The sequence below is a fragment of the Gossypium hirsutum genome, chromosome A09 (genome assembly GCF_007990345.1).
Source record: "Gossypium hirsutum isolate 1008001.06 chromosome A09, Gossypium_hirsutum_v2.1, whole genome shotgun sequence".
NCBI lineage: Eukaryota > Viridiplantae > Streptophyta > Magnoliopsida > Malvales > Malvaceae > Gossypium > Gossypium hirsutum.
The window spans coordinates 71,389,754-71,404,161 of NC_053432.1; the positions used below are offsets into that span (position 1 = coordinate 71,389,754).

The 14,408-nt window shown below is 35.0% G+C and overlaps 1 protein-coding gene across 1 annotated transcript; it reads right to left on the reverse strand.

Annotated features, from left to right (window-relative positions):
• Positions 1-5,576: 5,576 nt before the first annotated feature.
• Positions 5,577-13,393, reverse strand: LOC107890336 (myb family transcription factor PHL5). Its single transcript, XM_016814796.2, has 7 exons — positions 12,980-13,393; positions 12,811-12,907; positions 12,632-12,708; positions 12,491-12,530; positions 6,453-6,498; positions 6,215-6,284; positions 5,577-6,002 (listed from the first exon to the last, which is right to left on the reverse strand). Exons 1-7 carry the CDS (start codon positions 13,391-13,393, stop codon positions 5,799-5,801), a joined length of 948 nt encoding a protein of 315 aa, XP_016670285.1. The 3' UTR covers positions 5,577-5,798.
• Between the last annotated feature and the right edge of the window lie 1,015 nt (positions 13,394-14,408).

Sequence of the window (14,408 nt, forward strand, 5' to 3'; positions counted from 1 at the left end):
AACCTCAAATATTTTTTATACAATTTTTAATGATTTTCCAAAGTCAGAAAGGGGAACCTGAAGTCATTTTGACCTTGTCTCACAGAAATTAAAATATATCATAAAATGAAATTCTTTTGCTTACACCGTTTCTTCTATGTAAAACTAGGCTTAATAGGATTTAATTTCATATTTTATTTAACCTCTAATTCGATTTCCACAATTTTTGGTGAATTTTTAAATTTGGACTACTGCTATTGTCCAAAATTGTTTTAGTGAAAAATGTTGGTAACTAAGTTTATAACACCTCCACTTCCTTTCAATTAAACCCTATACATGCCATATAAACCTTAAGATGCACAATAAAATTTACTGAAGTAATCTGGATAGTGTGCCCTGATGTGTTGATCCGATCCACCGATTTCACGTCAATCTACAAAGAACATTAAACGCAAGGAGTAAGCTTATGTAAGATTAGTAAGTTCATAGATTGTAAAGATAAACCTTACCAAACATTCTACAGTAAATCATACCACATAATTTACTATAATTTCCTACCAACCACAATCACAATCAATACACATCACATGATTGAGCTCAATATTAACAACTATTCAATTTCTATCACTTTAGTTAACATGTCACTTACCATTTTTCGTCAAATTAGAGAACATCTTACGGATTTGAGTATGTCGTTTGCTTGATGCCACATATTACTTTAGTTTGCATACACTTTGCTATGGCCTTGCCATGTCTTGCACACTTGTCACGTTGCCATAGCTCAGCTATGGTTTTACACTTATACATATATAACTGTCATGGTTTAACCATGGACTTACGTTCACTTTCACAATGTCATAACTCAGTATGGTCTTTCACTGAAAAGCCATACCTACATTCCACATTTTTCCATGGACCAACCATGAACTTATCTGTCAATTCATCACTTGTCACTGAACGTACGTACTTAATCCTACGTATCCCTTGATTTGAACTTTCAATTTGATTTTTACATTATTTCAATTTCATTATTCAATAGAAAAAATACAAATTATGAATATTGTATCATTCCTAAATTAAAAATTAAATATAAAAATTCATCTATATGAACTTACCTGGGCCAATCAGTAGAATTTGTAAAAATTCAGGGACTAGTTTGATATTTTCTCTTTTCTGCGTTTATCTTCGGATTCCCAATCTATAATATAAAATTTCTATTCATTAGCATCTAATTCAATACTACTTCACTTCGCAATTTATGCCCTTTAATTTTTGAAATTACACTTTTACCCCTAAAATTTATAGTTTTTACAATTTAGTCCCTACTCAATTAACACTTTCATTGAACTAATTTTTCCTCAAATAACACTTTACCTAATAATTTTAGGCTATTATACAGTCTTTGATATTCAGAAGTTCAGTACAAAACCCCAATTCCTAGCTTTTTCACAATTAGTTCCTAAAAATCAATTTCTACTAAAATCACTTAATAAAATCATAATATAATGAAATTAAAGGTTCAAATCTAAGATAATTAATCATAAAATTCCAGTACTCACTCATGGTAACTTTCAAAATCATTCATAGAATCAAAAACAAATGAATATAATAGTTGGACTTAATTATAAAAGTCACAAAACATGAAAAGTTACAAAGAAAAAGCAAGAATTGAACTTTCATGATGAAAAATATGGAAAAAAGCTTGAAAAATCTCTCCTATGGCGTTTTGGCTGGAGAAAAATGATGAAATCTCTAGATTTTTCAAATTTGTCTTTGTTTTATATGTTTAATTTGCAAAATTTCCAATTTTGCCATTGTTTCTCTTTATTTTCTTGCTGATTTTCTTGCCCAAACCGTCTAACCCATATAATTAGAGTCTAATTGCTTTTAAATCCCTCTTTATTAGTCACTTAAGCTATTTAATCACAATTGAAGAAATTTTGCACTATTTTCAATTTAGTCATTTTTAATTAATTGACTATCTAAACGTTAAAATTTTCCAACGAAACTTTAATATCAACTTGTTCCGACCTAGGATAATAAGCTCATGGGCTTGGTCTTACTTCACCGTCGAGAAACGAAAGAAGGCTTCTATCTCCAAGTTTAATTCAGACGTAGCTTGCTTCTTTTTGGGTGTGAAGCAGTGTCAAACCAAAATAACCAACAAGCATTAGCTCTCCCTGAAAAGGAGGTGATCCAGCCGCACCTTCCAGTACGGCTACCTTGTTACGACTTCACTCCAGTCACTAGCCCTGCCTTCGGCATCCCCCTCATTGCGGTTAAGGTAACGACTTCAGGCATGGCCAGCTCCCATAGTGTGATGGGCGGTGTGTACAAGGTATAAATATTTATGGCTCAGCTTATGAATTTGAGGTCTCGATACCTCGTTTTAGACCCAATTTACCTATTAAATTCTTTTTAAATCACAAATTTCACTAATTCAGAAATTCTTTTAAATTCACACTTAACCCATAATTATTAATTTATTAAATTTTCAAACTTACTTGTGGGATTTAGTGATCTCAAATCACTGTTTCCAACACCACTGAAAATTGGGCTGTTACACCTAAGATATTTTGAGTGAACTTGTTAGTTTGCAGAGTGATAGAATTATTTTTCTTATTTAGCAAGAAAATGACAACTCGAGAGAGTTTAGTTGAAACCTAGTTGAAATTGAACTAGAATACTGTTGATGACAACTTTACGTGTTTACGTATTGAATGACTTGTTTAATTGACTTATTTTAATGTACAAGTAACGTTTTACTACTCACAAAATTGATTAGTGGTAGTTGTTATGTTTGGTAGATGATTAGGCAAGCATATTCTCATAATATAAGGCGATAGTGGATTTTTTTACCTTCCCACTAAGCTTTGTCCCTACTATCTGTGCTATATATGAATGCCGATAACTAGCATGTTTTACCTTTTTTTTTCTCTGAGTTCTTCCCTTGGTCTTTGGAAATTTTTAAGTTATATTCGCTAAAGAAGACGATGAAGGTTTCTAGTAGCTAGTAAAATGCCATTGATAAGTACCAGCTTACTGGTAATTCCTGGAAAACCTTTAAGATGACATCGGGGGAACTTACGTTTTTGCATTAGTGCATACATGATTAAGTTATAGCAAGAAAATAGTCAAATGATTATAATTGTTTCTTATTTAGCTCAAGAAGCTAGTGAAGGTTCGAGCAATCAAGTCAAAGGACCAGTAGAGTAGATTCTGTTCTGAAGTTTGCTGGTGAGTCCCTTTTTACTTCTTTTGAGTTATGAAAAATTCTATGATATGTGAGTTGTATACGATAAGTTGTTTCTTCTGTAAATGGGTCGATACGTGGTGTTTGGTTACGTGTGTGGTCAAATAGTGTATATGAGTAAATACGAACCTTATCGATGTAAAATACCCTCCTTGTTGCACGAGCTCAGTACCATTCAACTTGTGATATGTGAAAATATGGAAAGAAAATTTGTTTGTGATGCTTTCGATAGGGAGCAACTAGAAAATCACGGCCCGACCTTGCGGGAGAAAACATGTTCAATTTAACAAGGACATTATGGTGAATACGAATATGAAAACGATGGATATGTGATTCTGATTCTGAAATGTGAGTTCGAGGCTCGCACAAGGATGGGTCACATGTAAGCTAACATGATTGTGAGAGGTAAGTATATGTTAGCGGTATGTGTCCGCCTGAATACTATGGCCATTATGTTTAAATTGGTGAAGTGTTTCCGTCAGAGACTGCGGCTAATGAATCAGTGTATTGTGTCTGTAAGACTAAGTCTTATGAAAATGTTTGTAATTCTCATGAGTACTATTGCTTGTGGATTATCGATGTTCTTGTATTTGTTTTGTGTCTATTTGGAACTCACTAAGTTCAAAAGAACTTACTCTGTTACCTTTTTTCTCAAGTGTTTTATTGTAGAAGAAGATCAATAGAAGGGGACTATGCCAGAGCTGCATCTATGAGTGAAACATTTGTCTATTTTTTTGTATCATGCATAACTATGTGGTAGATGGCGTATACATATGTTTTGTAATTAACTTTTACAATTAACTACGTCGTTTGTATCATTTTTATCTTAAAAGAGAATTGTTCCTTCTTTGAAGGTGTACGCCAAACCTTTTTGAATTATTGATCATAAATTTTATGATTTTAATATAAACATCATAACTAGACAATACTTGAAAATATATTTTTCTTTTATAACTTTTATTATTTTCTCTAAAGATGTTTTATCTAATGAAAGAAGAAAAATGGCTTTTATGCAAAGGAAAATCTTCATAACTGTTTTTCCAAATTTTTTAAGTTAAGCTAGATGATTTAAATATGTTAGTAGTGCCCTAATTTGTCGAGTGGTCTATCTGGCTAAATGATAGACGCCATGTTTTCCTAACAAGCTAAGAGATTTTACAATTTGGGTTCCTTACATCTGTTGAGTCTAACTTAGTGAGCAATTCCACTATCTTTAATCCACAATAGAATAAGTGAATCACACTTTATCGTTGTTCAAGTATAAAGATCACACATTTGTACCTAAAGACTAGAATACTTAACTCCAAATCCCCCTCTAAGAATTTGGGTAGTAGACACTTAATGTTTACAATTTAATTTGCATCCTCACAAAAAAATAGTTCCTCAATGAAAGAATACAAGTGCTCTCAATATGCTCTCATACATAACTTAGACAAGCCTTGTTGCATCTATCAATTTCAACTTACTAACATAAAAACTAAACGAATACAAAGCAAGCCCTTGAAAATAGGAATTACAATAAAAAAAGCATAATTTAATAAAGATATGACCTTCTATAATCAACATTACAATCCTGACCAATTCTCCACAAAGTAAGGGTTATCTTGATTCATTTGAATCTAATCCAATCTTCACTAACCACGGATTGGTTTCCATAGAAAGACTACAATATCTTCAAAATATCAGCACAATAACTAGTCTCAAGATTTTACTGCATAAAATTGTCAACTCAAACATGACGAGTATCATCACTACCTCCATGCCAGTTTGTCATGGGCATTATTGAATGCTACTTAACATAGAATCACACAACCTACCTTGACAATTACTTAACGGCTTGTCAAAGGCTTTAACGAAAAACTATATTTCAAAGTTTAATTGATTGATAACTTTCTATTAAGAACTCAATTGATTACAATTTTTAATTAGTAACTTGATTGATTTTTTTTAATTATCTTACACTAGATTTTTTGACATTTAAACTTATTTTGAATTAAATCTTTTACCCTTTACATGCAAAGCATGTATTTTATTAATTAAAACAAAAGATAAACAACCAAAATGAAACAAGCTTCTTCTAAATTTTAGAAATTTGTTCACCTATTTAGCAAACAATTTAAACTTCAATTTGGGTTTTGATACATTGTGGATATATAAATCTATACGTTATCAATAATCATATAACCACCTCATTAATAAAACTTTAAAATAAATAGATATATATTTATATACTAACAGTACATCCAATACAAAATATAAATATTATTTTCCTTCGAACAAAAAATATATTAATTGTTTATCAAAGAAAAAAATTCTAACTTCGTTTAACTTTATTACTGGCAAACTATTAAAGGAAAGAAAAGAAAAAAAAAAGAGTTCTAGGGCAAAGTATTTATTACGTAAACAGTTGAACACACATTCAGTTGTCCATAGTCTTGAGTGGTTGAAGTCATGGTTGAAACTTATTATTATTATTATTATGTTTTAGTTTTGACAGTCTTGTTGTTGTGCTTTGTTGACATGCCAAGAATCGCTTTGCATTGGATTTGACAGTCTTTTCGAGGCTCTAACATGGACTGGAAGTTAGCACATTTTCTGAAGTTTCTGCAATTGAGGAATCAAGGTCGCTAAATGATGGATCATGTTCATAGGGTTTGATGTCCACACCTTGGTTTTTTAGGAGATTTTCATTTGTCTTCTGTTGCTCATCAATCATCATCTTTAGTCGCCTTCCTTGTTCTTCAATTCTCAACTGTAAATTTCGCTGAAACTGTAAAATGAAAAAATGTCAATAATCTAAAACAAGTTAACAATATCCAGAATAAACCCAAGTCTTGGATTCATGCAAATTCGTGTCCAAAATGAGTATACTAAATTTCCGAAGATTTATAACCCATGTTCACATTCCAATATGTGTAGAGTTTGTTTTAGAGACAATAGAATAAAAATATCCAGATAAGATGCTGAAGACAAATGGTGTACCTCTAATTGTTCATTAAGACGCCTTTGGACATCTAACTGAAGTTGCAATGCCTCCGTCAGGTGCAAACCACTGCCAAACACTCGACACATTGCATACATTGTTATCAAATTGCAGTCTAGAACATGTAGCATTAGAATACGATAACAATTTGATGGTAAATTTCAGGGAAAAAAGAAGGGGAGATGTATTTGGATTGATAGAATACTAATAAGAGAGTCAAGGAGTTAGGAAGCTTACGTTTTGACATCAATCTGAGTTAAATCAGTTGTGCTTGTTCTTCTCTCTGGTTTCCATGCAACACGAAAAGGGTATTATCAGTCTACATGTATATATATAAAGTTTCTATTTAAGTCTAACACAATTTATATTTAACAAAATGACCTTCCAAACTATGGTTTTCCCTAAATCGTGTCTACCACTTGTGTTCGACATACATTAAGACATGGATATTTAGTATCGTCTTTCAAATAATATATGGATAAATTTAGAAAATTTGAGTATACTTGGTATGGGTATGATAGGACACATATCCACATTCACCTATACTTAAAATTAAAAGCTTGCCGTCTGTGTTAGGTGTGGGTCCCACTATATGGGAAACCCATAATTTTTGCCACATTTTATTGTCTCTTTTTAGTTTTGTCAAAAGCCATTTTTGGGGGGCTTTTAACGGGTGATGTGGGCAGAAATTTTTGCAGAGCTAAACAAAAAAAAAATCTCAAATTAAAACAGAGAGAAAGAGAGAAGAAAATTTTAGTTTTTCAAGTTTGGTGCAGCAGTGATCAACTCTTTGATCGAAGGTTCATCCGTGGTTCGATTGAGCTGATTTTTGGACAGAAACTAGGCGATAAGGTGTTCTTGACTTTGTACGGTCGAATTTTTCATCCGAGTCTTGTAGCATCGAAAATACCCATTTTTCAGCAGCTGCGTTTTTGGTGATATTCTCTCATTTTTCTCTCTTTTGCTAAAGATTATATATTGTTAGCCTTGTTGGAGTTGAATGCTTGTTGTAGGCTTGATATTGTGATCTTGTAGTTGAACATTTGATGATAGTGGAACTCTTGATCGGACTCTAAAGTCCCGTGGTTTTTACCCTTGATTTAAAGGGGTTTTCCACGTAAAAATACTGGTGTCTCTATTTATTTTTGTTGTGGTTGCATTAGTTGATTTGTGGTTGATTAAGGTTGCTAGATAACATATCTTGTGCTATTGTGCTTGCCATAATTTTTGACAGGAGTTATAAGGAGAGAAAGAACACCGGTTGTGCTTTCGCTTTGTTTCGGTTGTTCGGTTTCTTCCCAACAAACTGGTACCAGAGCTTGGTTATTGTGTCAGATAATTATGGAAATTAATACGAGCAAGATGATTATGTTGAATGGCACAAATTATCAACTTTGGCGGAATAAAATGAAGGACTTGGTGTTTGTGAAGGCTTTGCATCTTCCGGTCTTTACTACTCAAAAACCCGATTCGAAAAGTGATGAAGAATGGGAATTTGAGCATCAACAAGTGTGTGGCTTTATTCGGCAATTTGTTGAAGAAAATGTTTACAACCACATTGATCAGGAGACACATGCTCGAACATTGTGGGAGAAGCTTGAAAGCTTGTATGCTTCGAGGTCGGGCAATAACAAGTTATTTTTGCTGAAGAAAATGATGGCGCTGAAATATAAAGAAGGAATGTCTATAGCTGACCATGTTAGTGAATTTCAGAGTGTGATGAATCAGTTGCTTGGTATGGGTGTCAAATTTCATGACGAGATTTTAGGACTTTGGTTGTTTGCTACTCTACCAGACTCTTGGGAGACCTTTCGAGTCTCACTCATTAATTCTGCCCCACAGGGTATTATTACTTTGGATTTGGCTAAGAGTGGTGTGTTGAATGAAGAGGTTAGAAGAAGATCTCAGGGTTCTACATCACAGTCCGAGGTGTTGGTTATCGAGAACAGGGGGAGAAACAGAGACAAAGATGGAAAGGGTAGAGATAAAAGTCGAAGCAAGTCAAGATCGAGATACAAGAATCTTGAGTGTCATCATTGTGGTAAGAAAGGTCATATCAAGAAATATTGCTTCAAGTGGAAGAAAGAGAACAAAGGTGGTGGTGATAAACACGATCGGAATGACGATGAAAAATCCGAGCGTGTTGCTACTGTTACTCGTGAAGATCTGTTAGTTATTTGTGATGAGAATTTGGTCAACCTAGCATGCGACGAGACTAGTTGGGTGATTGATACTGGTGCATCACTTCATGTCACGTCAAGGAAGGAATTCTTCACATCTTATACTCCTGGTGATTTTGGGGTATTGAAGATGGGTAATGATGGTTTGGTTTCGGTTATTGGTATGGGAGATGTTAGCTTGGTAAGTAACAATGGAACAAAGTTAACTCTCAAGGATGTCAGACATGCACCGGATGTCCGTTTGAATTTGATTTCTGCAGGAAAGCTTGATGATGAGGGATTCTGTAACACCTTCAGTGAAGGGTAGTGGAAGCTGACTAAAGGCTCCTTGGTTGTGGCTCGAGGAAAGAAGAGCTCAAATTTGTACTTGATGCAAGCTTTGACTTCTCGAGAGACGGTGAATGTGACACTGAATGACAGCTCAATTGAGTTGTGGCATAAACGACTCAGTCACATGAGTCAGAAGGGGCTTAGCTGTTTAGCGAAGAAGAATCAACTTTCGGGTTTAAAGAATGCTACACTGAAGAATTGTGCTCATTGTCTAGCAGGAAAGCAGAGAAGAGTTTCATTTAGAAGCCATCCTCCTCATAGGAAATCAGAGTTGCTAGAGTTGGTCCATTCAGATGTTTGTGGTCCGATAAAAGTAAGATCACATGGTGGTGCACTTTACTTTGTGACTTTCATTGATGATTGTTCAAGAAAGCTATGGGTTTACACTTTGAAGTCTAAAATCAAGTCTTTGAGGTGTTTAAACAGTTTCAAGCATCAGTTGAAAGGGAAATTGGGAAGAAGTTGAAGTGCATTCGTACTGATAATGGTGGCGAGTACACAGGGTCGTTTCATGAGTATTGTTTGCGACAGGGAATCAGACATCAGAGAACACCACCAAAGACTCCACAGTTAAATGGGTTAGCTGAAAGAATGAACTGAACATTGATTGAGAGAGTCAGATGTTTGTTGTCAGATGCAAAGTTACCAAGATCGTTTTGGGCTGAAGCTTTGAATACAGTGACACATGTGATAAATCTGTCTCCTAGTGTTCCTTTGAAAGGTGATGTGCCAGATAGAGTTTGGTTTGGTAAAGACGTGTCATATGATCACCTACGTGTGTTCGGTTGTAAAGCATTTGTTCATGTTCCAAAGGATGAAAGATCCAAGTTGGATGCCAAGGCTCGACAATGCATTTTTATTGGTTATGGTCTAGACGGTGAGTTTGGTTATAGACTCTATGATCCAGTTCAGAAGGAACTCGTGAGAAGCAGAGATGTTGTCTTCATTGAGGATCAGACCATTGATGACATTAATAAGACGGAGAAAGTGGATTCACAAGGTAGTGGTAACTTGATCGATGTGAATCCGGTTCCCCTAGACTCTTCACCAGATCCTATCCAGGATGATGTGCATGGTGATGTTAGTGGTAACCATCAGACTATAGGTGACTTTGATACTCCCATGGATGATGTTGTGAATGATCAATAACAAGCACCTATAGCTCCACCAGCAGTTCCACTTCGAAGGTCTTCCAGAGATCGACGATCTTCTGTCAGGTATTCTCCTGATGAATATGTTCTTTTGACTGACGGGGGAGAACCTGAATGTTATGAAGAGGCTATGGAGAGTGAATGCAAAGATCAGTGGGTTGAAGCGATGAAAGACGAACTTCAATCCTTGCATGAGAACCATACTTTTGAATTGGTGAAACTGCCTAAGGGCAAAAGAGCTTTGAATAATCGGTGGGTTTATAGGTTGAAGCAAGAAGAGAAGTCTTCATCTCCACGATACAAAGCTAGATTGGTCGTCAAGGGTTATACTCAGAAAAAAGGGGTTGATTTTGAAGAAATATTTTCTCCGGTTGTGAAGATGTCCTCTATCAGAACTATACTGAGTTTGGTAGCTTGTTATGACCTAGAGGTTGAACAAATGGATGTGAAAACTGCTTTTCTTCATGGTGACTTGGAAGAAGAGCTTTACATGGAGCAGCCAGAGGGTTTTGTTGCACAAGGGAAAGAGGACTATGTGTGCAGATTGAAGAAGAGCTTGTATGGTTTGAAGCAAGCTCCAAGGCAATGGTACAAGAAGTTTGAGTCTGTTATGAGGGAGCAAGGCTACAAGAAGACTACTTCTGATCATTGTGTGTTTGTTAAGAGATTCTCTGGTGATGATTTTATTATTCTTTTGCTCTATGTTGATGATATGCTTATTGTTGGTCAGAATGCTTCTAGAATTGAGAAGTTGAAACAAGAGTTGAGTAAATCCTTTGCAATGAAGGATTTGGGGCCAGCAAAGCAAATTCTTGGCATAAGACTGACACGTGATAGAAAGGCCAAGAAATTATGGTTATCACAAGAGAGGTACATTGAGAAAGTACTTCAAAGGTTTAGTATGGACAAAGCTAAAGCGGTGAATACTCCCTTTGCTATGCACTTTAGATTGAGTGTTAAGCATAGTCCTTCCACAGAAAAGGAGAAGGAAGAGATGCAGAAAATTCCTTACTCTTCAGCCGTGGGTAGTTTGATGTACGCAATGGTTTGCACGAGACCAGACTTGGCCTATACCGTTGGTACAGTTAGTCGGTTTCTTTCTAATCCAGGCAGAGAGCATTGGAATGCAATGAAGTGGATTATGAGATATCTTCGTGGCACTTCCAACATGAAACTTTGTTTCGGCAACGAGAAACCTGTTCTTGTTGGGTATACAGATTCAGACATGGCCGGAGACATTGACTCGAGGAGATCTACTTCAGGTTACTTAATCACTTATGCAGGGGGAGCTGTGGCATGGCAATCGAGACTGCAAAACTGTGTTGCATTGTCCACCACCGAATCAGAGTTCATTGCAGCAACCGAAGCGTGTAAGGAGATGCTTTGGATGAAGAAGTTTGTGCATGAGCTTGGTTTTACTCAGGAGAAGTATGTCCTGTACTGTGATAGCCAGAGTGCTATTCATCTTGGTAAGAACTCAACTTTTCATGCTAGATCTAAGCATATTAATGTGAGGTACCATTGGATACGAGATGTTCTTGAAGCTAAGCTGTTAGAGCTTGAGAAGATACACACTAATGATAATGGTGCTGATATGTTGACGAAGGCCTTACCAAGAGGAAAGTTTGAAGCATGTTGTTTGACCTCCGGTATGGAGGCATTCCCCACATAGTTGGAGGGGAGTTTGTTAGGTGTGGGTCCCACTATGTGGGAAACCCATAATTTCTGCCACATTTTATTGTCTCTTTTTGGTTTTGTCAAAAGCCATTTTTGGGGGGCTTTTAACGGGTGATGTGGGCAGAAATTTTTGCAGAGCTAAACAAAAAAAAAATCTCAAATTAAAACAGAGAGAAAGAGAGAAGAAAATTTCAGTTTTTCAAGTTTGGTGCAGCAGTGATCAACTCTTCGATCGAAGGTTCATCCGTGGTTCGATTGAGCTGATTTTTGGACAGCAACTAGGCGATAAGGTGTTCTTGACTTTGTACGGCCGGATTTTTCATCCGAGTCTTGTAGCATCGAAAATACCCATTTTTAGCAGCTGCGTTTTTGGTGATATTCTCTCATTTTTCTCTCTTTTGCTAAAGATTATATATTGTTAGCCTTGTTGGAGTTGAATGCTTGTTGTAGGCTTGATATTGTGATCTTGTAGTTGAACATTTGATGATAGTGGAACTCTTGATCGGACTCTAAAGTCCCGTGGTTTTTACCCTTGATTTAAAGGGGTTTTCCACGTAAAAATACCGGTGTCTCTATTTATTTTTGTTGTGGTTGCATTAGTTGATTTGTGGTTGATTAAGGTTGCTAGAGAACATATCTTGTGCTATTGTGCTTGCCATAATTTTTGACAGGAGTTATAAGGAGAGAAAGAACACCGGTTGTACTTTCGCTTTGTTTCAGTTGTTCGGTTTCTTCCCAACAGTCTGCTTGTGAACATCCAAAGGGGCTAAGAGACAATGCTATTATTCAACAAATTAAACAACTAAAAGCAATCGGACTGAAATTTATACTACATTAATGTTATAATAATATCTCCCCAATTGGGATCAGAGTTAGAACATTTGAATTAAGCTTTTTAACACTCATTATGGGAGTTTATGTTGTTTATTTAGAATACCTTGTGTAAATTCTGGCATGTATCTTGCAGCACGGTATTTCTGCAAGTTAAGACAGAAATCAAAAGGAAACAAATCCAGATATTAGCATTATGGTCAACATTCAACACCCAAAGTTGTTTTTTAAGAAATTAAAAAAATACCTGCAGATGGCTTTTGACATGAAAAATGGTCAAACCTTGAGTATCCATTAGTTTCAGAATTGTCTTTGGGGTTGCCTCTGTTAAGACGATGATACCAAAAAGTAATGAGTAAACTAAAATGATGGCAGATAATGAAATTTCTCAAGATTTAATCAAGTAATAATCATACTCTTACTTACGCTCACATCCTCCCAGACGTTTAACACATTCCACGAACTTTTCATGAAGATCCTGTGTCCACATTATTCGTGCTTTGTTACTTTTATTACAATAAGCCTGCAAGGAAACAGTTGGAGATATTCAACACAAATTCTTCTATTAAGAAAAAGAAAAAAACAAATTACTTACCCTTTGATCCTGATTTCCTCGGGAAGGAACGGAAAAGTGAGTTTTAGCGTTGCTGCCTGGAAATTTATAGGATCTTTCAAAGGATTTCTGGTATTGGTCGAAACAAATTTGTGATTTTACTAAGGACTGCAATGTATTTCTGAAATCATAGTTGGGTTCATCTTGAGCAATCGATTCAATGGAAGAGTAAATGTTGTGTTGGGGGCAGAAAGAAGTATCCAATTGAATGCGTCTTTCAGTTGCATAAAAGGCATATGCTGGGGTCTGGAAACCGCTCATAATTGGATTGGATGATGATGATCCGGGATTTAGCTGTTGTGGCACTCCCTCCATGGCAGGTTGAAGGTTGCAGTTCCTGTTGAATCCAAGGCTCTGCCTTGCTAGCTCTTGGCTATCAGTCCTCTTGGTGTTCATTTACAATCTTAACCACAGCAGCTAATAGATGCAATTTTCTGAATCTACTGTTCAATTGGGATGCATAAATAGGAAACTGTATCTCATTTCCTTCTATTATGAACGGCTTAAAAGATTAAAAGCCACCCAGAATACGTGCAAAGATCAAAGAAAAGGGTTGAAGCATAACCAACCATGGCAGTGTTGAATTAAAGATGTATGGTAGAGAATTTCTCTTTCATAACCCCCAATGACTCCAGGTTTAAGATATTAATATAAATAAAAATGTAAACACAAATACAAATATATAAATATTGATAAGCTTAAAGCATTCATATTTTTAGATTTTAAATCTCAAAATTTGTAATCCCTTTAATATTGTGGAATTGTAATATCATAATATATGTAAATTAATACTAAAAGTAAAAAAATAAAATAAAATTAAGGCTTGAAATTTTTTTTTCATTTTGAAAAAAAAAACATTTTCATTAATATAAAATGATATATAAACATGATATATAGTACAAACGACCAATAAATAAAACACTACAAACTCTTATACAAATACCAATGTTCAAAAAAATAAAGCCTAAAAAGGGAGAAAAATAGATTGACAATAACTACAATATTGAAAAGTTTAGAAATTAAGAGATACATTATATTGAGCAACCATCAATAATTTTAACCTAGTCTCGTCATCATGAAATCAGTCCAGTGGCAAACTCAATAAATTAATTAACCACTGTAAAATGTCTCGAATAGACCTTATGAAATCAGTGATACATAAAAATTAAATTTTAGATAATCTTTCTCATAATTATCTCAGAGTTCAATCTCACGATCAATGCTCTATAATGAAAAGGCCCCTACTAATACTAACAACATACTTGCTTTGGTAAATCATGTATATACCGTAAGATACAATTAAAAACAAAACTCAAACTATTGTAGCTTTTAAAGAAAATAGAATGAAAAAAAAAACTAAAAATTAAAATAACTTTTAGAAAAAAAAATTATCCTATTTATCTAAACCGTC

Excerpts from the sequence above, each read along its gene's own strand:
- LOC107890336 (XM_016814796.2), bottom strand. The coding sequence starts at position 13,393 with ATGAACACCAAGAGGACTGATAGCCAAGAGCTAGCAAGGCAGAGCCTT. Across the intron at positions 12,908-12,979 it reads GAGGAAATCAGGATCAAAGG|GCTTATTGTAATAAAAGTAA; the intron begins GTAAGTAATTTG and ends GTTTCCTTGCAG. Across the intron at positions 6,003-6,214 it reads GTCTTAATGAACAATTAGAG|TTTCAGCGAAATTTACAGTT; the intron begins GTACACCATTTG and ends TTCATTTTACAG.